At 47.6% G+C, this 26,630-nt stretch overlaps 1 protein-coding gene across 1 annotated transcript; it reads right to left on the bottom strand.

Annotated features, from left to right (window-relative positions):
• Nucleotides 1-1,712: 1,712 nt before the first annotated feature.
• LOC144173626 (flavin-containing monooxygenase 5-like) lies at nucleotides 1,713-24,723 on the bottom strand. The gene is made up of 6 exons (XM_077701969.1): nucleotides 24,608-24,723; nucleotides 14,060-14,335; nucleotides 11,786-12,203; nucleotides 6,724-7,050; nucleotides 4,757-4,957; nucleotides 1,713-2,489 (listed from the first exon to the last, which is right to left on the bottom strand). The coding sequence occupies exons 2-6, from the start codon at nucleotides 14,284-14,286 to the stop codon at nucleotides 2,028-2,030; spliced, it is 1,635 nt and encodes a 544-aa protein (XP_077558095.1). The 5' UTR covers nucleotides 14,287-14,335; nucleotides 24,608-24,723; the 3' UTR covers nucleotides 1,713-2,027.
• Nucleotides 24,724-26,630: the final 1,907 nt, after the last annotated feature.

The raw sequence follows: 26,630 nt of genomic DNA on the forward strand, positions 1-26,630 counted from the left end.
TGCCTAGCGTCAATAAAAAGCTGCTTCAGTTACGGGAGGCTAGAAGAGGACAGACCCGCAGGTGGAAAATGCAACGCTACAAGAGGAAGTTGAAAACGCGCATAGCCGGACTGACAGCGGAGGCTACGAGATACCCAGCGCAACTGAGTCGAGAGAATTGGCTCTCCCTTTGCGACGGTCTAAAGGGGACTCCCAGTAGCTCAAAAACGTGGAGGCTGCTGAGATATTTGATAGACCCGGCCAACAGCAAAGGCCAATCTCGCCGCACAATGACAACGGTTCTGCACTCAATCCCTGGTACGCAGTCAGACCCACGAATAAAATTTCACATCAAATACCTGCCCCCGTCCACCGTTACGATTATCCCAGACTACGCGGGAAGGCCGAATCCTGATCTGAACAGGGACATACAGCTATGCGAAGTGGAAGCTGCAATGGCAAAACTTAGACGAAATATCACTCCGGGACGAAATGAGATTAGTAAGAAAGCGCTAGCGAACCTCGAGCCTTCCTCGGTAACTGCTCTCACCGCATACATGAGCACCTGCTGGAAGAGCGGAACCCTCCCACCGGAATGGAAGACCACAGAAGTGCGATTCATCCCAAAACCTGGCAAAGAACCAGGCATTGAAAACCACCGTCCCATCTCTCTGACTTCTTGCGTGGGGGAGAGAGAGAGAGAGAGAGAGAGAGAGAGAGAGAGAGAGAGAGAGAGAGAGAGAGAAAGCTCCTTATTAGAGAAGAAAGCCGAGAGGTTTGCCGGAATCATAACACCGACATGCTACTTGGCAGGGGAATGGGTAGGGGAGGGTAGAAAAGGCCCTATAGATAATAGGGCAGCAGGAAGAGAAGAAAAGAAGTAAAAAAAACAGGCATCATGGAGTTTGTAGGAACAGTTGGACGAACGTCGCATTCTCAGTAGTAGTTTAAATCAGTTCAGTGACGCCGATGTCGTTCAGGTAATAAAACAACGCCACTAGTCCTTTGCGTTGAGCTGATGGGGTGAGCCATGGACCAAGCAGTACTTTTAGGCTGACTGTTCCTGGGCGTAGGTGCTTGATCAACTGCTTTAAACAGTACCTTGCGAGCACGTAAGCGGAGCACTCTAACAGTACGTGTTCAGGAGTTTTCGGCGATCCGCAGTTATCACAGTAAGGATTCGAGGTGGCGCCAAGTCGAAAAAGGTACGTTTTTCTAAGCGCTATATTGAGGCGTAATCGGTGGTACAAAGTTCCTAGTCGGCGCGGAAGTCGCTCTGGCAGCTTAATCCTGAGCTCGGGGTCTATGTAGTGCAAGAACGGTTAATGGTGCTCTGGAAGGAAGCTTATGAAACACATTGTCCTCACGATGATGCCGAAATACCTAGAAAGCACTGAAAAACTACCATCCACCATGTTTGGCTTTAGGCCGCATTTTTCAACTGATATCCTTTTACAACTGAAACAAGATATCATGATGCAAGCCAACAGCCACACGCCAAAAGCCATAGTGGCCCTCGACCTAAAGTGAGCATTTGATAATGTCACCCATCACGCTATCTTAGTCAACCTCAATGGTCTACACTGTGGGAACAAGACTTACAACTATGTCCGAGACTTTCTGTAAGGACGAAAAGCCGTTATTAAGATAGGAGACATTGCTTTGGACCCCAAGTAACGGTGAAGTAACTATGGCAAGTAACTACCAAATCAACATGTACTTGTAGAGAGATATGAAGCAAAACTGTTTATTTCAAAGCTTTCAGTTCTGTAAACTCCACGTCGAGAGGGCGATCAAGCTAGAACTTAACAAAATGGTAGCATTCAGAGCCTGGCCACCTATTTCTTGAGGGAGAGAACGATATGTATGGGCACAACTAGGATTGCCCACACCCCTGAATTAGGTTATATTTTTGCAATGGCGAATGCCTGTAGCACTGGAGTTTGGATAGCGTTATCGCATCCAAGACGCCTCATCTTCCACGGTACGTTTCTGCGAGCAGAAAAACTTAATTCACTTGGATGTCTGGTACAGCTCGATCAGCCAAGCTAGAAGCGCAGTTGAAGGCGGGGAAGGAGAAATGCGGCTGCGAGCACGAACAGGAAGGCGAAGGCGTACAGGAACGTCGACTGGGCCTGGCCCTTGCGCTCGAATGAGCAGCTCTGGTCGTTGAGTGGGTACAACACTCTCTGGTGCGATTCGAGGATGGCCTGGCGGGCGCCGTGCCACCGGTGCGGGCCCTCCAGCCGGTACTGGTAGGGCACGGCCGGGCCGAGCAGCACGCGGAACAGCTCGTTGTCGGTGAAGAAGTACTTCAGCAGGTTAGGACGGGCGCCGATCTGGCTGGCGAGTTCATCCATGTAGTTGATCAAGTCCACCTGGATGGTGTGGCGCGGGGAGTCGACTTTGCGCCGTCTCAGGGCCTCATGCCTTTGCTGGATGTCCTGTTGCATGGCCTTTGCCGAGGGCAGGGAGCACCTCTTGGACAGGATTTCGGCCATCCAGCGGCTCTGTACGAACACGTAGAAAAAAACGTGGTTACGCGCGGCGCATTGGCCAATCCTGCCCAATTCACTATCACTCTACAGTGACGAACGGTGGAGGCAAGAGAAAAGTTGTCAGACAAAAGGCACATGTAATCTGTGGGGAATGAGAGAGAGAACTCTTTAATGTGGCCTGGAGAGGTCAGCTCTGCTAGCAGCAGTGCTTGCTACGCCAGATGGGGATGATTACAATGAAGTGAAGTGAATGTGAGAGATCGGGAAAGCAGCAATAGAGAGAAAACATCAGTTAAATAAAAATGGCACGCAATGAAGCGCAAGGGAAACACTCGAAATAAAGTTAAGTAAAAGAAAAAAAAATTGAGCGAATGGAGCCCAGGAAGCGCAGAAGCTTTGCATGATGTGTGTGCCCAAATTTGTCGATATTCGAGCATAAACACTGCGTGCGCAGTAGTTTCTGGCGTACACAAAATCCCTCACTGTTTAGACACACCTTTACTGCATGGTAACGCTCCCGTAGCTGGTCAGGGTAAAGACGACGTGATATTTATGCCAATGCGCCAGACATGTTAATATGCGTAGGCGTGTATGCTTCACTTCTTTGCTTTCGTCTTTACCTGCAAACGCGTCTTTTCGCAGTGATCACGTGATTCTGTAGTCGAAAATAAGACGAGCTCCAAACCCCGGGATACAGCCAAAGAAAGTTCCATTTGAACATGACCTTCAAAGCTCTCATATCTGTAAATGCCCTTGAACGGAAGAAATTCAGGGAAGAAAAAAATTGTACCCGCATCAAATAAACACAGAATTCTATTACTGGTGGCTTCCTGATGCCAGGCTTCGTGATGGGCATTTTCTACCGCATAGGAAGTTATACTTGAAAATCAACCATTTTTAGAGCGAAAAATTAAGAAAGCTATATAAGTCGGCGCCCATTGCCGCACATATACAGCTGGGGCATGAACTTGAAGAGCTGCGCAAATTCTGAGTTTCATATGATATGCAATGCTGGCACAACAGGAGCGTTCCCCCTGCTCACTACTGGTATGCAGCCCCCTGCCGGTAGGGTAAAAAACTTTCGAACTAAATTCGACACGTGTGCGAGGACGAGACCAAGAAGCTGATGCACTTACATAGGAGGTAATATAAATTACATGTAATGAGGAAATATTCATGGGCTTTCACGGCCTCATGCCTATCGGATGTACTTATTCATGTCCGACGAGCTTAATAAAAAACCGCCGTGAACCAACACAAAACGTCCTACAAGCCCATGGATATTTTCTTACCGGCGCAGCTTGCTTATTTCGGAAATGTATAACTTATCTAATAAAATAAACCAACATTTTGCTTGGTTGACAGGTAGCGCCATTCAGTGCGAACAAACGAAACGACCTGTGATTTATTTGTTTTATTTAAGTAGAAGAGTCATGCATTCCTAAAATGAGCACACTATGACATTGCGTACATCTCCATAGGCCCGTAAAACGTTTTGTATTAGTGCATGATGGTTTTTAAGCCCGTGGGTCATGACTTCGTAAGCCCAAGGAATGTGATCAGGTGAGCCCCCTTAGGTTTCAACTTTTCCCGAAAGTTCTTGTACAGTCATTACTCCAGTGTGCACGCATCGGGAGCGCCGGCAGGACTTACTCGCTACACCAGTACTACGGCCAGGTTGCTTTTATGGCGGGATTAGTAACGAAGTGTTTACTGATTATCATCGTGGTAGGCCGTTGCCGCCGATCGCTGGGTAGGTATTTCCACGATGGTGAGCGTGATGAGAGCTTCATATCGTCTTCCCGCTGTCCACAAGGCCTGTCCCCTGTATTTTGACCTTTCGCGGTAGGCGCTTTGCTGCGTGGAGCTCAAGAGTGTTAAGCCACAGCTTGCCAGTATCTCACTATTTCTCCAGTCACTAAGGGGTGGAGCCCGCCAGGGATTGTTCATCTCTGTATATCAAGCTTGCCTAGGCGCATCACAGCTCCCATCGCGACTCACCTCCCGTGTGCAACCCGGGGCCAACACTGTATATGTTGTGTTTTCGTGCAGACACGAAATTAGGTAAACCCCTCTACCTGCTTTTCTGTCCACCCTATTCTGCCCTTTATTAGTTAGTGCCGAATTGGATGCCGCTGTACTCCACTAGGACCGGAACGCCCCCTGTTTGTCAAGCCGAATCACAACACGCGGCAAATGACCATGCATAACCGAGCGGATGCCGATGAGCTCGGCTGCACGGGCCGTCGTTTACAAAAGTGCACTATGGAGATTCGCACCTGCAACTCGGAAACAGGGAATATGGGGCCGACAGGCTGGATGAGTCCGATGATCGCCAAGGTTGGGTGCGGCAGTTGTGGTGGGAAGACGTACTTGTAGAGCTTCACATGGTTGTCCACCACCGGTACCATATCTTTGGGAAGGAAGGGGAACTTGATCTTGTAGCCCGTGGCCAGAATCACGTCGTCCAGCTGTGTCACCTGCGCCGGCACGTCAGGTCAAAATCAATCACCCATCTCGCACACCACTGTGTGCTGTAGGGCAGCCAAGGGGGGATAAAAGTCGTTCTAGAATGACCCAGTACAGGTACGCGCTGCGTCACGAAGAAAGGAATGAAGGAAAGGAAGGCAAAAAAACTCACCGTCCATAAAGGAGCCAAACAACACTGACGGTATGCAGAGGCTGTCTCATAATCTCACAAAAAACAAAAGCTCTTCAGGGTAGTTGCACAGATGCATGAACGAGGCTCTGATCTCAAAGAGTAGAACACAAGTAGAACACAACTGCGATTCCAGTATTAAGGCGAAAACCCTCCACCTCTGTTTTGTGAAGACCTGAGAGCCTGGAAAAGTGTTGTGAGGTACGCAGAATCGCACGAAAATGAGAGCGTCAGGCGCGAGGTCTGAGCTAGGGTTCACACGCCAAGAAACAGCGGTGTCGGAAAAGAGTCGGTAGAGAGGTCCGAGAAATGGCGATGCAGTCCGCGTGTGGAGGTGGTGGGTAGCCCGCTGCCGCACATGCCAAACTAGACGCCTTTGCAAGTAAGGGCAACCACCGGTAGAACAGTTGGATCTCATTCATATTCTTTGGAAGTTCTAACTATACCCCGTTCCTGTCGGGCATGCTTTATGCACACTGTCTATGCTATGTTCCGTCACCATCCAGCAACCCCACAAAAAGTGCATTAAAGGTGGAATGGGACGCTATCTGGAAACTGTAAAAGGGGGTGGTTAGTGTTACCTTCATAATAGAACATATAAATGGAAACTGAGCTCCGAAGCCTTTGAATTTTTCAATTCGGTCTAAATTATTTCACCAGTTTTCAGCGCTCGTTTTTTCTCGTATGCTGGCAACAACATAAGAGTGAAACATGAAAATGTTTCTGCCACAATTCTCGCATTCTTGTTTCCTTGAAACGTGGGATATATCTAAGTTGGTGGTAATACCTGAAACCGACACTCCTACCTAAAAGCACGTGTTACTCGAACCGATAGATTCTCAAACGGTAAAGCATAGCTGCTAGCAATGAGGTATCCCCTGCGCATACCTATCAGGGTGCCTGATAGGTGACGTAAAACGTCAGCACACAAACGAGACCAGGAAAAAGAACAGGTTCAAAAAAACAAAAGGAAAAGACATGCGAAATGTGACAGCGACGTTTGCAACAAGAAAGCCGTGGCAGCTGTGACAGCACCATATTTGTATCGCTTGCTCTGTGAAAAGAAACGAATTTTGACTGGGACAGGAAATAGTGAAAACCTCGCCTTGATTCATTTGCACAAGTATGTTTTCTCCATTTTCTTCACTGAACAGTACCTAACTTAGGACAAGAAGTTTAACAAAAAAATCGACACCTTTTCAAAAGAAAGATGGTCAAAACGCGAATCTTTCTCCTACGCAACCTGAGTCAAGTCCGAAATCCTAACTCCTTCGAGTGTGCAGGAATGGCGCGATCGGATAGAAGTAGGCTTCATAACGCGGGAGACACAAGTTCCGGTCAGGCCACTGGAAGCGTTTTTTTAAAGCGCTTAATGTGCCTTCGCTTATCATCGTCACCGTTTTATAACACCAGTTGTTTAAATTTGGTGTTCGTGCAGTGCGTCTTGCGTGACCAACGATGTCATCAGTGAAGTATGGAACGCTCCGATGTAAAATTATTAGTTGTTCCCATCGCGTGTGCCCTGTATCCTCAGTGCTGCAATCGACGCATCAAGAAGCCCGGAACCTCGTGTCGCCCCTGACTCACCTTGTCGTCACCATCGAACAGGACTCCGTCTTCGGTGAACTCGACGATGTTTTTCTTGACGCGCACCCTCCCACTCAGGATTAGGTTGGGCAGCGCGTCGTTGACCGTCGGGTGCTGGGAGCTGTAGCGGTGCTTGGGCTTAAGTCCGTAGGCTTCGTGGTTGAAAGAGGCGTTCAGGATGCCCTCCACAAAGTCGTCGCTCACCGACTGAGGCAAAATTTTCTTGAGGTAATTCTTAAGCCGCGTCGCCAAGAACATGTCAATCGGCATTCCGTTGGGACCAACGCGCTTCGACACCCATGCACCCCTCCGCGTGGACAGGTACACCTGCGTAGTAGCAATTCATGACAGGTTTTTTTCTTATGCGTGTGAAAAACGTGAATAAGGATGCAACTTTGCAGTCATGCCAGAATAGGTATTGCAATGAGTGATTCTGCCAGAACAATCAACAGTTTTGGGGGGGTGAAAATTTTCGGGCCCGTGCAATTTGTTTTTTTGCCTTGGTAAAAACAGCTATAGGTAATTTTTATCACATAATGTACAACGGATGGTTGGCTGCATTCTAACATTTGCCCATACATGATAACGTTCGTGCCTCAAGACAATGTAATGAACATCGTTACTGCCGTCATCATCACTTTAGATGCTGAAGAATCCGCCTCCTCAAAACAGGTTTTCCTGCGGATAATTTCCCCGTTGAGATCTCCACAAGGCTTTGTTGTAAGTTTCCAATAGAACTTCAGCGATTAGCAAAATTTGGTTTGGGGGAAGAGGCCAGTTCAAAATGTCTTTTATAGGGCAGTAGCAGTGGGATTAAAGGGGCAATGAAGATAAAATGCAAGTCTGGCTCATTCGCAAGATTGCCCCGTTAGAATAACACTGACGCCACTTTAACACTAACTTCACTCAAATACGCTATGTAATCAGGAAAACAGAGAATAACCATGCAACCCACTAGCTCATTTCCCGTACTGCAACCTATGACGTAATATGGGCACTTGTGCGATTGGAGGAGGCTGACAAAAGCAAACGCAAGTTAGGCAGGCCTTATAAGCTTGGAGAACGAGCTATTTGTGCTTAAATATAATGCATATTGCCTTCATACTACTAATAATGGTAAGGAAAACAGTTACGAACGAACACGTAAACATCGAGCCAGTTAGTGCGGCACTTTCTTGGCTGACACAGCCTAACATTGCCGTCGGACGTGTTGGACTTCTTTGACACACCCGGCACGGGGCACCTTGAGTATTCATGGTGAAGGTATTGGCGACACCGCGAATCCCGAGGTCCCGTATTCGCGCTGTATCCTACAGGCGCAAGGAGTGTAAACGTGGAGGGCAGAGGTTGTCATGTTGAACGAGGTAACGTAAGTCTCTTTGCCAGTCGGAGAAAATTGCGCTGTCGAGCTGGAAGCAGGGTGTGAGAATCGTGCTCTTATGCGAGGGAATCGCGTACTCTTCAAGGGAGGTTGATTAGGGTGTGGGAAGAAAAAAAGCCGAGCTAGTGTCTCAAGACGGGTGTTGGAAAAATTTAGATGTGCCTGTTAGGTTACAGGGGATCTTGTTGGCGTCACTAAAATAAATAACAGAACAGTGAGAAAGTGCAAAATCAGGCAGCTTGACGATCGCCTGAACGCGCATAGTTGGTTTCGAACACGGTTCCTTTTGCGGGGAAAAACTCAACACAAACATTAGGCAAGGTGGCCCAGGGAGGGAGTTTAAGCTTTTAGGGGCAGCGCCGAATTGGGGAAAATAAGGTGGGTCGCGATTAGATCGAAATTTGGGCCGAAGTCTGCACGCGCTCGCGTTGGGCCTAGCTACGACACCAGATGCACTCTTTAAGGGTAATATAAATTCTGAGTTGCCTAAGGGTACGCTGGAGTTGTAGAAGTGTATTCCGAAAGCGATGCGATAGTGCGCGGAATCAGGCCTTGAGTGATGGTAACTGAGAAGGCGCGGGTTGTAAATACTGAATAACACCGAGTATACCGGACATAAAGGTGATGTTCGTACAGTCCAGATTCTTTTGTTAGCTAACCATTTCAGGAGATGGGAAAGCTTGGTGATCTGCGTGGGGAGTGCCAGCGGCATTTCTACCGAGCTAGCGTACCCCGAGGACCAGGACAGTATAAACGTGCGGTATACTTGAGGAAGCAAGCGACTGTGCGGCTGCTGCTGACCACCAGGTGATCGGATTTCGCAGGCTAAATCGAGAGGCCGACAGATGCGACGTACTTTTGGAGGACATCGCATTGTCACGGGAGAGTCCTGATCAGTTGTGTTGCTCGAGAAGGAGCTTGGCGTCTAGTAGATCTGAAAGCCGGGCATAAGCAATGGTGAAAAGTGGGAGTGACAATTTGGAGTCCTGAGGGGTACCCAATTCTAGATATAAATGGGCAGAATTAGAGCCATGTACCTTAAAAAAGTTACGGGTGAAGGAAGAAGTGGATGTAGGCATACATTTAAAGATCCGCACTTCGTTTGCCAAGGTGACCGGAATAACAGTGGGCCGAAAATTATCGGCGGGCTTATGAATCTCAACAGCAATTTGATATGGGAAGACGTAAAGGTCGTGGTAAATGTGGATGAGGATGTCCTCTGTGGATATGTTGTGGCGAAATCCAGTTCGCATAAAAGGGGTGGCAGATGTCTAAGAAAGGTGCCATTCAAAGCCCATCAGTGCCCCTCGTTGAAGCAGTTTACCAACACAAGAGGTAAGATAGATGGGGCGAAGGCAATAGGTAGCAGAGATGGGGCAAAGACGGCCGTAAGCCAGATGTGGTGACGGAGCCAAGAGGTGAGAAGGTGGTGTATCGGGAAGGTGGCGTAAGTGTTTATTTTGATTTTGCGTTCAGCATGCGTTGTACGGCGACGAAGTGTGTTGTGTGAAAGGTGAAGTTCTGTTATGCTCCGAGGCTGGTCGAAAACAGACAGAGGAACGTCTTGGAATAAAACCACAGAAGTAGGGTTGTAAATAGAAGTGGGGTACAGGACTTCGCACACGTGCTCAGCTAGAGAGTTGGGATGTTGTGTACAAAGGAGAATGGGGTGAGCCCGATGGACCATTGTCGAAAGTAGAACGAAGTAACGGGCAAAATGCTTTGATCGATTGACTGATTGATTGACTGATTGTGCGGTGTAACGCGCCGAAGCTACAACAGGGCTATGAGGCATGCCACAGTGGAGCGTTCCGTGTTAATTTTGACAACCTTGGGGTCTTTAACGTGCGCCAACATTTCGGCACATCGGCGTTTCAGCTTTTCGGCTACATCAGAAAAGCAGCCACAGGGAGCGGAATCGAACCACCGTACTTTGATACTAAGCCTCTTTTGCGTTCGTTGCTTGATTAAGAGCGTTACAAAAATCGCATTAGTTCGAGCATGCCAACGAGGGGGTTTATTAGACGGCAGAGACAAAAATGGCTGCGGCTTACCTCAGCTAACCTTGGATGTGCAAAGCAAAAGCTTCGCTTAGTCTGGTTGAGTCTTGGTTTTGCTTGGTTAACCGTTGATTTAGCTGTATTTCCGACCACGTCTCATAGCCGTTCGGTTCCGTGCAACGCTCACAGGAGGCTTAGCGAACGCGGCGAACACGGCTTTCATTCACGGCAAACGCACCGTCGCCGGGCGCGAGACGAGTCACATCGCTCGAGACGACCCAGCGCTGCATGCACGGGAAGCTGAGGGGGTGGTCAGCTGCCTCGGTCGTAGCGGCGGCGGCGACCGCTGCTCGTTCTGCGCAGAACGACTGAAAACGTGGCCTTGTGTGCAGCACCGACCACGGGCCCGGCGAATCACGCGATGCGCTTCGAAGGGTGTGTCGCCGGAGGTGTGTCTCCAGTCAAAAGGTCACATTGCACACCCTCCACGATATCACCGGACGAAAGTAGTAAAGCTTTGCTTTAAAAGCTTGTTTTTTTTTTCACACCGGCATGAGCGAGGCACTGGCACCCATCCGAAAAGTGTAAAAGACGGGGTTCGATGAAAGCGGCGTTGTCTACCGGGGTGGCACATTCGGTGTGAATATCATGAATGCGGCTAAGGGCACCCAGCCATGCCTACGGATTGGTAGGTTGAACTGTGGCGAGCTCTGAATGAAAGTACCAATGCCAGTAGGTAAGAGACACTCGAGAGAGAGAGGTAAGGCGTGGAGGAAAGAAAGGCGCATAGCAAGAATAGAATAAATGGGTGCAACCGACATTCTCCTAAAGGTGCGACAACGAAGGGTTGAGGACCTGTAATCTGGGAAGGAGTCACGTTCGACCGAGCTTCTGAGGCATGTTGTTAATTACGGCGGGATCATTCAGGAGTCAAAACGACCTATATTGATTGGGCGGCTATTGTTCGAGACGTTTAGTTGGCTTTTGAATAACCTAACGCGGGTGGGATCAGTTGAAGTCCCCCAACAGAATGCGCCTTCTCCTTGGGTGGAGAGTAGACAAAATAAGATGGGAGAGGGAAGTAGTTGTTAGCCATGTGAGAGACGAATATTTTTGTGTGTGGACAGAACTGGTCAGGTTTGATGAGGACGCCATGGAAAAGAAAATGTGGGGTTCTGTCGGAGCTAAGCTTCGCGAAATGTGAATTAGGTGCTCTGCGATAAGCCTGACGAGGTTGAGTTTGAACAGAATTAACTGTAGCTGCAATAACGAACTGTGCACTTGGTAGATGGAGGAGGAGCTCACTGTCCAAGCCTCTGAAATAAATATCAGTTAAAATTCGTGCAACTGCCCAAGATCTTTGCGAGTGGGCTCACGATAGCTGATCGCATGCTCCCGCTGTCGAAGTCGGGTCAAGAGCAAACAGTCTTGCTTCTACGTGCACCCTTGGTGATTGAATGTATAAAGCACCCTGAGCTGCAGGAAAAGGCTGTGTTGATTTTCGACCGCGGGCACTTGGGAGAAGACGAGAAAGAAGTGCGCGGTGCTGGGCTCGCGCCCGTGCTTGATCGTGAGGAGAAATAAAAATGGAATGTGTTCCGAACGGTAGCGCGGAGTCGGGTCTTCTCGAGTTAATAGGCTACAAAAATAGGAAAGAAGCAAGCTTTAGAGAACCCCATACCTCGGATGCCACGTAGCTTACGTTGACGACTGCATCGACGCCAGAGTTGCCGATGCCCACAACGGCGACCCGGCGGTCTCGGAAACTGTCGGCGTTTTTGATACTGTGCGTGTGCACTATGTTGCCGCGGAACTTCTCCTGCCCCTTGAAGGTGGGCACGTTTGGGTACACGTGGTGCCCCACACAGACGGCCACGGCATCGAACTTCTCCCGCCGCTCGCTGTTCGTGTCGAGGTCCCGCACGAGAACCTCCCAGCGGCCCGTCTTCTCGTAGTCGGCGCTGGGTTCAGCCTGCACCACATCGTGTCTCGTCTTCACGAGCGGTGTCACGCCGAAGGTGTCGGCGTAGCTTCGGAAGTAGGACACCATCTTGGAGTGGTGCATGTAGTTCGGATAGTCCTTGGGTGGCGGGAAGTCACTGCGCAAAGAGGCACCGATCAAACACGTATACCAGCGGGATTGTTATCACGGATGTGCATATGGCGCGGTAAACACATGAACTAGAGTACACTCGACTCTCCATAATTCGAAGTCGCCTGACTGGAATTTTCAATTAGAAGTTATGTGGCGATCCCGGCAATTTTACTTGCAATTAAACGGAAAAAAATGCTGGGTAATTTGAAGCTAAAACCAATTACACCGGTTAATTAGAAGGTATGTCAAATAAAAAGAATCAAGATGATCGTCAGTTTTCCATAAATTGAAAATTTTGAAGAGCGAAAACAGCGCCGCGTTCCATATTGATGTAGGCGCCATTGAGCGCACCGTTGATAAAGCAGCAGACCAGTTGAGACTCGCTCCACCATTCCGCATCTCTCTCGTTTGAGGTCATCAGCCATTTTTTTTTGTGCGCAGCGTCGTGTGAGCACTTTGTGTGGCGTACGCTTCAATTTCACTTATTAGTATTAACTATCAGGTGAGCCGGTGTCGTGTGCTCGAATTGGCAACGAAAGTCGAGATTATGAAGAAAACAAAAAGGGGGGACCTATTGCGGACTAATAACAGGGCTGTTCTTGTTCTTTTTGTTGCTTTGGACTTTTGCTTAATTCGAAGTGTTTTTCAGTCCCGCTGGACTTCGTAATAACTGGAGTCCACAGCATATTGATTAGGGTGGATACACTGTGATAGCATATGCTCCAGTATAAAAATATGGGTTATGGCGTGCCCTGTGTTTCCGCGGGCTCTGTGCCGCTGATGGGATTCCCATGCTTATATACCTGAGGTAGGGATATCACGCGAAAATATGTACATTTAGTGCTACTCACTAGGATCAGGCGCCACAGCTTTTGATCCCCACGCTGTTACGTAGGCGCGGTGCTGCTAAAGCATAACCGGCATTAAAATTTATCATTATACGTAATGTCCTAGGACAACTTCAGTCCAATACTGCGAATACGTTCATTCGAGATTGTCTGCCTCCTTAGTTTGTTTAAATGCTGGGATATTCAGTCCAATACTGCGAATACGTTCATTCGCGATTGTCTGTCTCCTCAGTTTGTTTAAATGCTGGGATAGGCTCGCTGAACTGCAACTTGCTGCTCTAAACTCGTGTGCGAGGTCCGGGTAGTGTCCCTGTCATTTTGCAATCATTTTCTTCGGCGCAAACTGCGACACCCACAGTTGTTTACCAGTTGCCATACTCAAGCGCGGTCGCTGAGGCAAAACCTTGCAGTTGCGATGGCGTGTTTGACAAACCTAGCCGCCTAGACGGACCCCCACTTTGGCTATCTCCTGGTTTACTTTGTAACACTCCTCCTATTCTTATAACTGCCAATAGGGCGTTCTTGTTCGGCCTCAGTGGCCTTGGGTAGGGTCGGGGGTCTTCACATGAATGGCGTAGATTTACTTTCCAGTTCGCCTGTATTGTTATTACGGAGAAACGAGTAAATACTATTCTGCAGCATGTTCTCTTGGGTCAATTCTTCTGCAGAACGTTCTGTTGAGAATAAGGCTAGTTTATATTCTTTTCCTCGGTTTAGCATACCAGCACGTTTATTAGTTCTACATTTCTTCTAATACGACGCGAAAAGGAGAATCACTCCATGTGCGTCAAGGTGGTCAGGATCGTCATTTACACGTTCCGGTAAAGGATTCTTCATGGTCGCATTATCGTTGAATCTGTGAACAGGTCATTGCTTCCAATATTCGACCAGTCCGTTTATTAGCCCCCCACCCCCCCCCCCGTGTTCAGGTTCCAGCTATTTTGTGTACCCCACTTGTCGTAATTGAAAATGCTACACTGCAAGAGCTGCAAGCGTTGTAGCCAGCGTATACCTGAAGGCACTCATCTCCTTGCTCGTGTTGATGGTGGTGGTGCGCATGACCGAGGCCTGCCCGTCGACGTTGTCCTCGTGGTAGGCCCAGAGGCCCCCGATGTGCGCGGACCGCTCGTACAGCGCCACGTCGAAACCATAGTCGAGCATCTGGCGTGCGCACGCCAGGCCGCTTGACCCGGCCCCCACAACGCACACACGACGCCGGGAGGCGTTCAACATCGACATGGCTGTTGCTTGCTTGTGCTCAGTCGCCACCGAAGATCTGCACCGACCTCTGCAAAGTAACAAGGATTCTGATGGCACAAACTCTGCGTGACACGTTCTGCTGCTTAGCGTGAGGGCGAGGTACCATTCCCGTCCCGGTGACTGCGCGAATACCCTAGTGCCCGAACTTTTTAAGCCTGTTTATTAACATTTCGTACTCAAGCGAAGATCTCTGTCCCTCAAGGACGGCGAACGCCGCCCCAAAACGCACTGCGGGAAACCCAACTTTCTCTGACGACGTTAATGATCGTGGGTGAATTGAAAGATCGTTGAAAAGCGAAACTTTCTCTGGTCAAAAGCCAATGTCTTCAAAGTTCAACGTCAGAGTCCAAAATCCAAGTCGTTGCACCAGAGAAGCAATGCAGGAAGCACAACTTCCACAATGGCCTTCCACAAAGACACAGCAAGTGGCACAAGAGAGAAAAAGCGCTTCCCGTGGTCGGTATGGAACCTGGGTACTGAAATTCGAAACAGCGCGAAAAGACGGGACAAGGAAACGACGACACAAGGCGCTGTCGTCGTTTCCTTGTCCCGTCTTTTCGCGCTGTTTCGAATTTCAGTATGCACCACCAACTAGTTCCAAAACCATCGTTCTAACGGAACCTGGGTCTCTCGCGTTGTGGAAGCCGACGTCTATCAGATTGCCCCATAGCGACACGGTCAAAGCAGTTTGGTTAGTTGAATCTGACTCACTCAGGTTCCGTGGGAGGCAGCTTCGCGTTTTAACCATATTTCTCTTAAGAACTGGGCTGTGATTTTTTTTGGTAAGCAAGAAAATAGTGCTCTCCCGGGTGCAGAGAAGGGTTTTAGCTGCAAATTGTTTCCTTCCTTTTTGACAGTAGATTTCCCGAAATGCCTTCACGAACCCTTTCTGTATATCTTTTTTCTAAGTGAAACTCAAATTCCTGCATTTTGCATGGCTTTTCTCGGTTCGGAGGAAGTGCAAAAGGTAAGAAGTGGCGGCTACTTTTATGATGCAGGCGAAGAGCAAGAACGCGCGTCTGTACGGGATCGCGGCACACGTTAAAGATCTCCAAGTGGCCAGAATTACTCCGGCGCCCTCCACTACGCTGGGCCGGTGCATTAAACCCTACGATCAATCAAACAATCAATCAATCAAGTGTTAGGAGTGCAAGTTCGGCTATTGGTTAAGTTGAGTCGCCATTCTTTTAGTGGCACTAGTTGCGTGTTTTTCTTTTTGTTACAAAGATTATGCTCATTCAGTTTTTTTTTTATTCAGAGCTTGTGTTCTTGGGTGAAGTTAGGGGCTCATGAGGCGTGGACTCAATCTCCAGTTAGACCCTCCAACTCTTCCCATCCGCCTGCTGCAACGGTTCCAGTCACCCCACCTCCCGTTCCAGGATCCAGTTGGGGCTACGGCGGTAGGCGGTATAGCAGTCCGTAATTCCTCTCAAGACGCTGGGTGCCGGTATACTATCAGCTACCATAACGTCTTCCCAGCTTTTGCAACCTTAGGGAACTCTAAGGACAAGATGAATCGCGCCCCACAAGCAACAAGCTACGAAGCTTTGCGAAGACGCATTCAACATCAACCACATGATTGAAACAGCGCTGGCTGGAGAAACGTCGCCCCAAAAGCATCTCTATTGCGTTCTCTAACATTTTAATAATGAATGTCACTGGAGTTGCCCGTAAAAGAGGCCAAACATGAGTGTTTGCGACCGACAAAAATCCCAGGCCATCTACACTAATGTGAAACCTGGGGAGGGGCGAAGGATTAGGGTTATGTGCATTCCTGGCGCCTTGGCGTTTTTTCCTACGGAGATGAAACCGTTGGCGGGTCGAAGTATACAGGTATGCTTAAGGCACGAAGCGTTCTAGCGCGAGGCACAAACGTGCGTCCCGGTGTTTTAGTACCGTGACTACATGAGACGACGACATGGGACGCCGACAACCCGAGCCACTAAGGAGCTTCACCACTAAAAAAGCTGCCAGGACATGCGTGTTCCGCACTTAACGTAATATGCGTGGCCCCGCCGTCGCGCCGATAGGAACTGAGTTGCGATAGGAAGTGAACTCAGTTACTAACTCCAGACGATGATGCTGCCCTCACTATTGACATCGCGCCCCTTATAGGGTTTTTTTCAAAACTCTTGGGGGCGGGGGAACGTGCAGCATGGGAGATAAGCTATATGCCGACACCGGCCTATCTAGAGGAGACCCTATTAGTTTCGGTTTGCCCTCGCACCCATTTGCCCGCACCCGTTCGCACCCGTTTCGGTTTGCACTCGCACCCTCGCACCCGATGTACACTTTTTTGCAGGTCAAAGGAATTTTGTTGACAACGCTTGAAACGCAGTGCGTGTAGCGTTTTTTTTTGTCTTTTTTCACACACCCTCTTTTTTCGTTTTTCGTTTAGACACTAACGGGCACAGTTTTGGCTAACTTACATGCAGCTGAAAAAACCATTTTTTCATTGTAACGGCCAGCTAATTTTTTTAATTCTGTGCCCCACTCTGTGGATGTAAGGCATGACGTGCGGATTGTTATGTTTACCTTTCTGCAGTTCCTTTTTGTTAGATGCTCGCGTGTTTTTTCTTGCAAAAGTGATTCGCATAAATTACTGATAAAAAATGAAAGGTAACCTGCTAACCAGTGTTGTACCCTCTAAAACAGGAAGGGAAGCTCGTTCGTCGTTTCTTCCCAATTTTGAAACGAGTTCCCGTTAAAAGTTCCTATATTGAGAAAGGAGCTGGTCCAATTACACTGCGAACATTGTAACGTGTCGTTACATTAACGTGACATTTGATTTTTGAAATTAAAATATAGTGTCGGATAATCCCGAGGCGAAATAACGGGAGCAACCTAACACTCAATCTAACTACGTATATTGTACGAATATGAACACCAGCGGTAACAGATTATCTGGGGATAAAAAATAAATAACGAAACGTTCCTAGACGTTTTTTAAACAGCACCGGACGTATTCCAGACATGCCTCAGTCCAACTGTAATGCTGATCTATAACAAATGCAACACATGTGGCGCTTTCCACTTGGGTCTTCAAATGCGCAGTCAGGATACTGCGTTTCAGATGTGCAAATAGAAATTTGCTCACATGCACAAACATAAATGTCTTGCTCAAGAAACCGCATCGAAAGGAACAATACATACGCGCCTAATGAACGCTGGTTCAATATTACAGTATGAGTGCAAAAAAATCTCTAGAACACATTTTCTCAACTTAGAAGAGTCCTTTGTTTGAACTCAGCAAGAGTTGCATCTCAATGGTAGTGTAGGACAGAAGAACCCGTTTTTTCATCAACACTTCCTTGGCAATGCTGAAGAGTTTTACTTGAGCATCAGTTAGTTCAGCCCCTCAGGCTCAGGAGACGCCTCCGCATGTGCTGACAGGCGTGCGCTAGCATGCAACCCGCGCTCTCCACGGACAGTGGTTGTTTTGTTCATATTTTGTTTGATGGCTGTTAAAGCACTATGGTGCCGTGCCCATATCTTTGACCGTTGTCGTGTGCTTCTTAGGTTTTAGCACGCGCGAGCATCAGAGCCAGTGCGCCAACAAAAGAGCTGCATAGTGTTACTCTGCCGAATTGAGATTCCATGTACGCCTTTTTGTCGCAGACTTGTCTCCTGTTACTTTATGCTATTCATTTTCCATGCATTAATAAGTTTCTAAGTTTGGCCTCCGTCTTTTCGTCGTCGGAACGGAGGAGCTCTGCGCACGGCAGCAGCCACCAGCTACGCTACCGAGACTCGACTCTCAATCGGTGCCCGGCTAAAGCACTGGTCAGAACCGGTCCGTAACAATACACCAAAGTCGTCGCACGGCTATGAAGCTAAGGAAAGGTGGCGCAATAACTCCCGCCAAAATTTGAAAAAACCAATCGTCAAAGCAAACCTGGCTCATCACGAAACCGTAAGTCCTCTCTGTTCGTGAGAAAGTTTGCGGCGGCGCGTTCGAGCGCCTTGACCGTGCCGCGGGGCGATAAAACGCTGGCAGCCCTCGGGGTGGTTGCTGTTGCGCATAAGATCAGATAGCTCCCGCCTCGATTTGGGCAGCAGCGGCAATGTTTCAAGAATCCGAGGCTGAGAACTTGACGCCTTGATTTTACACGTGGTTAGAACAACGCTTGCGACACAGCAGACACGTCTCGTACATACCCTTCGGCTGGCTCGGCTGCCTGTACTGTAGAGAACACGCCGCGTACGATAGACACTGTGCAGTCACATCTTCACCTGCTCGGCTTGCACATTACACTCTTATGTACCGAAGAAAGCTCGCGGCAGAAGATGAATCAAAGAAGCGCCGGAGCACCTGTCTCATGCACACAGTCGACGTAGCGACATGGCCGTGCGCACCCACTGCAGCCTGTCAGACAGGCGGCGGCCCGGTGCGTGGTTATTCTTCCGCCTTCGAAATTGGGCAACTTATAGGAAGATAAACACAGTAGTGGTCTGTGGCTTTTTGTAGTAGCTCCATCCCTAAAGCCTTGGAATCAAAAACATCCAAATACTAGCGATGGAACGTTTACAGAAGTAACGACGTACCCTCTGCCATTCCTTCGTAAACGTAACGAGTTACCGTTACAGTTACACACACTCTTAATGGAACAGTGGCGTTCCTCTGTGCCTCCCAAGTTGAATTATTTCCAGGAACGCCGTTCCGTCCAACAGTGCTCCTAACTGAAGGTGTGACACTTGAGCTTTGAAGCTTTCAGACTATGCTGGAATGACTTAAAAATAGAACAGTGACAACAGCTCATAACGATGGCCCTTTCGACTGGGCGAGCGAAATTGTCCAGCATTTTATTTCAAACTCTGATGGACTTAATTTTATCCACAACATTCCACAACACAACCGTCTGCAATTTTTAGATTTAAACCGTACTATCTCAAGTAGTCACATTTGCTTCCAACATGAGCCAAGATGAAAGAAGGACTTTTGCGATTCGACAGTGCACATTCAAAGTTGGTCAAAAGAGGCATCGTTATAAATTGTTGTAACTCTGCTATTTCAAAGTAATGCCAGCACAAACAATCTGCAAGCTTCAAAAATCAAGTGTCACGCCTTCAGTTAGCAAATTACCCTTCATTCTTCATGAGTAGTGTATGTGAATCACTTGTAAAAACAAAGCGAGCATCTAATAAAAAGGCACGCAAGGAAAGGAATTAAAAATCGGCACGTTAGGCCTTACATCTACAGAGTGCGGCACAACATTAAAAAATTAGCCAGCCGTTACAATGTAAAAATGTTTTTTCCAGCTCCATGTAAGTCAGCCAAAACTGTGCCCGTTTTCAATGCGTTTCAAGCGTATTCTACAAAATTCATTTAACCTGCAAAACAGTATACACCGGTAAACCTGGACGCTGTTTTAATCATAGGATGCGGGAGCACAATCTTTCTGTTAAAAATAAATCGGGGGAATCTGGCTATGCTTGCAAAACCTGCAACTGCGTGCCATAGTTTGAAGATGCCGAATTCCTGGAACGAGATAAAAATGAAACCGAGAAAGAAATTATTGAGAAAATATGGGGAGTTAATGAGAGAATATGGGGATGATTGCGTCAGCACTCCCTCGGTAACCCTGTTTCCTACAGAGTGAACCTTCTGAGAAGGTCAGGTTTAAAAGAACTTCAATTATTTTCGAAATTTTTAGACTTTTGTTAAAAGTTGGAAAAGCACCCTCAGTTTTGGTAACCACTTCCATTCTCCCACCCCTGTTATTTTTTAGTGGTTTTATGCCTTTTGGCTATGATTTTATGCTTTTATTCTTACATCTTCTCTTTAAGATTTGACACGTGTTGATTTTAAAAGCCGTGTGTAGTATCAAAGTCCGATCTGTTTTCGGTTCTCGTAAGTCTTGAAAACGCAACCTCTGTGTTGTTCATTACTTCGATTCTCCCGCCCCTGTTGTCATTTTATTCTTAGTGGTTTTATGCAATTTTGGAGCTGATTTTACACTTTCATCTTTGATTTTAAGTGCGACACGTGTTAATTTTGGAAGACGTGTACACTGTCTTAGTTGGATGTGTTACCTGGTGCGTACTGCTTGGTTACGTGCTTTTGTTGAACTGTTTTGTTTGTTGTATTTGACATGTGATTCTTGTTACGCCGAATTGGGTGGTGCGGCTGTTGATAGGATTGGGGGTGGTACCGGTGCGAGCTGTATATTTGTGTGTTGTTATTTCATGCAAAATAAAGTTGGAATTTGCGCTCGTCTTGTCCTCTCTATCTTCGTCCTCGTCTTTTGCGCAAACATTCCTTCGTATGTCATGAACCAACTAGCCAGCAATCAAGTCCTACGACGTTTTGGCTTTATTTTGTCCGAAATATTCGTTATTCATATACCGTAGTTACTCGCATAATGATCCCACTCGCGTAATGATCGCACCCCTGAAGTTCGTGGTCAAAATATGACTTTTTTTTATTTCCCGCGCAATGATAGCACCCTGAACTTGCGGCAGCCATATGTCGTTGTGTGCCACGTCTAGACGACGATGGTCCTGCTTACGTTAGTTTGGTCATCTTTCAAACGGACATGGCTACGTTATTGCCGCGGACTTGATGATATTAGCGATATCGGCAAGCATGCATGAGTTCATTATTGGTACGGAAGAAACTCTCACTAAATGCACTTAATGTACTCACAAAACATAAAAAAACGCACTCGGCTTGCTGCGTCGGCAGCCGTGTTTTGATGTCCCACACTGTGACATCAGCAGCCGCTTGGTCGACCTGTTCTCACCTCACAGCAAACTCGTTCTGGCGCGTTCTGTAATTCCATAATTCCGGCGCGTTCCGTAATGAAAAACTGCATTTTGCATCACTCGGTGGTCATTCGATGGTCAGTGGAGTTTTTGTTATGTTTTTATTTGTTATGTTTATTATGTTCATGAGACGTATTGTAAACATTCTGACCTGCAACTTGCATTTTCGGCGCTGAAACTTTTTCCGGAAAAATTTACCTCGCGTAATGATCGCACCTCTAACTTCGCATCGTATTTTTGGAAAAAAAAAGTGCGATCATTACGCGAGTAAATACGGTACATTAATCCTATGCCACAACTGCCGGTTCCTCGAGAAGGCCCTGAACATCCAGAAAGTCCGAATTTTTAGGAGTTCCGAAAAACTGCCGGCTAGTGTATTCCGGCTCGAGTAGGACTTGCTTGACTCTGATGATGCCTGGGTAGCCTCCCTGGAGGGCGTGTAAGACTGTAGCAGTGTACAGTGAATGTGGAGCTTCAAATTCACCTGTCCGTATGTGGCTTCGATGTAAGTCCGTGATACGAACAAAATTTTGCCGTACTAAACGCCCTCCAGACGTAGGCTTCCTTGAGGGCAGAGGACGAGTTTGAAGTCGACGCGGAGGCAGCGGCGGGGGACGTTTCCCCGTTGAGATGGCTGCAGGCATTAAACCCTGCGGTGGGCATACTGCTACAGCTTTGCCCCTTTGCTGCTGGCCTTTAGTTTTCGAGATGACTCCAACGAAGTATTGGCGATTTTCGGTTGTTCAACCTTGCTTCGTGACATCGTGTGCAATGTCCTTGTTTGGGGGTCAATGCCTGAGGCGGCTGCAGGGCCTTCTTCAATGCTCTATACGCCTTGCCTATGAGGGCGTGCGGTGATCCTACCGGCGAAGCATGGAGGGATAGTCTAGGCGCGCTAATTGAGAGTTACGCTGATCGCTTCAATCGTTTTGCAAATGGTAAAGCTTCAATTAAATGAGGCAGTACCCGCGAAGCATGGGACTGGAGTTGGTATTATCAGTGCCAAAAAACCTTGCAAAACACTCCAGAACTTTCGAACACTTGATAGAAGTCAAATTCAAAAGGTGTATCATAAACAGAAGTTCGCAGTACATAGTTAAGTTATACAGAACAAGGCCATGATTTAGAAACTGTCACGGAACCGCTTATAAAAATACATGTTCGTGAATTATTGAAGTTCAGCGTTCAGACAAAATTATAGTCAAAATAACTGATTTAACACAAGCGTATTGACTTCTTCATTAGAAATACCACTGAAAACATTGGGTTGATAACTAACAAAAGTCCGTGAAGATAAAGTTAGGTAAAGCCCTAGACCGATAGTCCCTAACAAAAACAGAATAAAATTCGAATCAATATTATCTTTTAAGCATAGCCCGAGACAGACGAATAACACTTTGATTTGAACGGGAGATGAGGGTACGTCAATGGGTTCAATGAATTCGCCGGAAACTGACGCGGATAATTATTTACTATCATTGCTCCACTTAGACGAGCAACTACAGTACATAGTGCCAAATTTATTAATTTATTCCATGAAATGGAGCTTCAACGTTGTTTGACAGAATGTACTGTCGAATTATTGATGGCGGAGATCAACGCACCGAAGGTACACGTGGGCTATGTGGCGCGCCGTAGTGAAAGGCGCCGGATTAATTTTGACCACCTGGGGACTTTTAGGCGCGCCGAAAATTCGACAGATGGGTGTTTTCGCCTCTCGCGTCCACAAGAAAAGCAGCTACCGCGGCCAGCACGGAAAATGCGTTCTTGGGCTCAGCAGAACAATGGCGAATTATGAGAAATGGGCAGCTGGCTTGCGTATTTATTCAAAATGTAGGCAGGAATAAATTACCATTAGCCGAAAGGTTAATCGACTCGTGGCTTAAAATCGTCAAAACAAAAGAAGCACGACTTCAGAAAGTAGGACAGTAATACGCTGGACACGTGAAAATGCAAACTCTATGCATGGTAGCACCTGTAAAATTATGGTTGGTCTCCACTGTTGCTGAGAGGCGAGCCAAGCACGGACACGATGTGATTTTCTAAAGGCTAGATTTTGGATTTTTTGGAATTACCTGAGACGGCTCCAGCATACTACAGGGTTACCACAAGGTCCTAGATGCTACAACGACTCACTGCAGTCCTAGTTACTACAGGGACTTATACAATAAATAATGTGAATGGGAGACAAAAATTATAAAAGCGTGAAATCTGCGGAATCAAATAGGTTGGAGCATCGTTGTTGACAAGTCTGGCATATCTCATTTTCTTTAAGCAGCGGATATGTTGTACAAGCAGTAAGTTCGCCGTTGCAGGAAAAAATACCAAGAAAATGCCGAGAGCTGTGAGCCCGTGCCTAACGACGACCGTCGAGCGTCCAAGACACGCGTAGTGGCTTTAGCAAAAGTAAACCGGCAAAAACCGCAAGCTTCCCTGAATATTTTTTTTATTTTCAGCAGCATATAGACAATATTTGAAGTGTAGTTTAAGACCTTAACTTATTGAACGGTTGGTCCTGTTACAGAAGGCTGTGCAATATAATTCCAAGGACTCCAAGTGGTGGCCTAATAAATACAGTTAAATTTAAGGAAGTTGGTTTTTGACGGATTAATTTGTAACACTTGTTAGCACACCAATACCTATATTGTTCAAGTTATTGTGTTATTTTGTGAGTAGCGTCATCACACGTTTGCCTCAAGTGAATGTGTCTTCACAAGAGTCATTTGGAAGAAGAAAGGCAGTTTGGTAAATGCCTAAGGTAGAATAGAAATAACACTTCCCTTAGAATACAGTCTTGCGGCACTCCCTCGATTGAAATAGCAGGATCAGAGTAAATGCCAGAAATGGAGGTAACCTTAATCCTATCAGCCAATTAGAATATCAGAAATCGCAAAGGTGGATTAGTAACGCCAATAGCTTCTAGTAACCCGAAAATAACTTTATCTTTAATTGTGTCAAACGCCTTCATTAGATCTACAACTATAGGTCCTGGGTAACATCCATTGTCAATGTCACTTGAACAGCACTGACATAAGCCAAATCGGCCAAGGGAGATCTCATCACATTTGCTCAGGTATTATTAAGAGGTACAAGACTAAGTTCATTAATTACTTGATGGAGCTAAGGCAAACCGCATATAGACCTTTAGTTCGGCATTAGGCTCGGTCACTTTGATTTTTCTTAACTTCTATCGGTAGTACCGTTGTCGGACATCTTCTTTATCCGATTAGGGTTAATGGCATGGCAATGAAATGTCATTTAGGGCTCAATAGGGAGACCTCTCGGAAAGGCAGATTTGCGGCTCATCACACGCCTCGAGCAAGAGAAGAGAGAAGTAAACGGTCCGGACGACAGAGAAACGATGAATCATGGGGAAAATCGTTAGCTCTCCGACGACAAATGGCGGTGGCAGAGGATACAGTAGCTGCGTAATTATAAGAGGTCGGAGACATTCAGTGGAGCCCGCATGCTGTACGAAGGGCATTCGCGATGTACGCCTTTCAGCAATTGACGCAGCTGCTGCACGCAAACGCACCTGGCCTGCCGACGTTCGCCGGGGATGGTTTCGCAGCTGATGATGTTCGGGGGACCAGTGCAGCTGGACCGGGCACGGAGCGTTGCTCTTGTGGGACCCTGAAATGCACAGGCAAAAAGCGCACCTGGCACCCCGGAGACACGCGTATATATACAGGTCTGCCGACTTGGCGATAGCGGGAGGGGCGGTTATCTATGGGGGAGGGAATGGGCTTCCCCGATCCTGAGCCGCTGATTATTAGTTTCGTTTTGAGCACGCGTACTGCGGGTCACGCGAGTACGATTATTGCATCAGACGCAGTTGAACCTGAGCAGCATGTTGAGCTTCGCACAACTCACATGCATTTGCGGCCAATTAGTTGAACTTTACGGGTATTCTCTTCGGGTATTCTCTTCGCCCACTCCCCCCCTTCACTTCACCTTCACTACGCCTTCCTTTTATTGAAATGTTCATTTAATTTGTGGCCACGTCTATACGCTGTTTGATATTGAATTGCATCATCTCATAGAAGCACTCCTTATCTTTGTACGTCTGTCACGAACGAGAGGGTCGTCCTGCTGGTATCTCTGAGTAGTTTGGGGCGCCGTAGATCTCCTATGCTTTCCTCCTCCCTCAACGCCAAGGGCGGCTCACGCAGGGGGAGGCGGGCGGTGGTGCCGCGGGCGCCCCCGCAACCGCAATTACTGAGCTGGGAAGATACAGGATTCTACTAAATCTTCATATAATATACTTACTACCAATAGATATTTTGTATCTAAAGCTACTGCCGAACCTACGCTACGAAGCTTCGCTTTCATAGCCGTAATACGCCAATCTGTAATAGCCATGAAATAACACAAATGTAAATGAAAGAATCAATCGCAACCTTATGCTGACTGGATGAACGGGATGGGATTTTTTTATTTCGATTGCTTGTTCGTCTGAAGTTTTTCTTTTATGCTAACCTGTCCTGCGCCTGTATAATTCGTCGTCTCCCCGTTTAAGAAGGGGAGGGGCGTGGCAGCACCTCGAATGAAATCCCGCGTACGCCATTAACTGCAAGAATGCACGTTCTCCTCGTACACTCCGGCCCGAGTTTGAGTAAGTCTTCCTTTCATTATTATATTGCTTATATTTGCGGTTATTTCCCTGTGCATTTTGTTCAGTTTCACCGTGCAATGTCGCAATGAAATTGCGTCATCTAGCAGTGGCGTGCCTTATCGTTGTGCGTACGTCACGAATGAGAGCCTGAGAGGACTACCCGGAGAGTAACAGCGTATTATTTTGCACGGTGTCCAGGCAAGCAACACTTACGTTTTAGTGTATTGGGTATTCGTTAGGTGCGCCGTTAGAATACCATTAGAAATAAAACCATCTCCTTCGGGTTTTGGCTGTACCCCGTTCGCATCAGCTTTCCGTCTTTCCGAGGGAAAAAAAAGATGGCGGCGTTCACGCCATGCTCTCAGCATCGCCGGCGTGAGAGTCGTCTCTAGCACGATCGCCAGTTTGTTCCTTCACAGGCACTGCGCGTCAAGTTTCACAAACAAAAGTTGCCGAAACAGACCTGCCAACTGTTTTGAAATGTCCACGCGCACGTCTTGTTGTGACATACCGGCGCGTGACTTATTCGGGCGAGCGCTGCCAGCCCATTAAAGTCGGAAATGCTCTTTGAGAGGGCGGACGTCATCGTGTGATCGTGCAAATACCTACTGACCACCCGGGAAATGCGCAACTACAAACGCTACGTTTTGTTGCGGAAACGTCTTTGAAAGTTTGGTTCCGAGAAGGCAAGCCAAGCGGGAATGTGTATGAAAGGTAACGTGCGGCAACGTTATCGCACTGTGCCACTGCGCGATTTCCGTAGAAAAAACGCCTGGTGTACTGAATGCTACTCCTGCCCTTGTCTTTATTTTACCGCCCTCCGCATCAACGGACGACCCGAGCTTGCAAGTCCGCGTCGGCGGTGGCTGCTCCAGGCTCGCACGAATCGTAGCTACGTCGTGAAGGAGTCCATGCCTGCGCGCTCGGTTATCGTGGTTCAGCG

The sequence above is a fragment of the Haemaphysalis longicornis genome, unplaced genomic scaffold (genome assembly GCF_048455015.1).
Source record: "Haemaphysalis longicornis isolate Haplotype H1 unplaced genomic scaffold, Haemaphysalis longicornis Haplotype H1 scaffold_3, whole genome shotgun sequence".
NCBI lineage: Eukaryota > Metazoa > Arthropoda > Arachnida > Ixodida > Ixodidae > Haemaphysalis > Haemaphysalis longicornis.

What these genes read in the sequence shown, in the direction of transcription:
- LOC144173626 (XM_077701969.1), bottom strand. Translation starts at nt 14,286, where the DNA reads ATGTCGATGTTGAACGCCTCCCGGCGTCGTGTGTGCGTTGTGGGGGCC. An exon ending in TGTTCGATGGTGACGACAAG is followed by an intron (nt 4,958 to 6,723) that starts GTGAGTCAGGGG and finishes GTGCCGGCGCAG; the next exon opens with GTGACACAGCTGGACGACGT. An exon ending in TCCCTGTTTCCGAGTTGCAG is followed by an intron (nt 2,490 to 4,756) that starts GTGCGAATCTCC and finishes GTGTTCGTACAG; the next exon opens with AGCCGCTGGATGGCCGAAAT.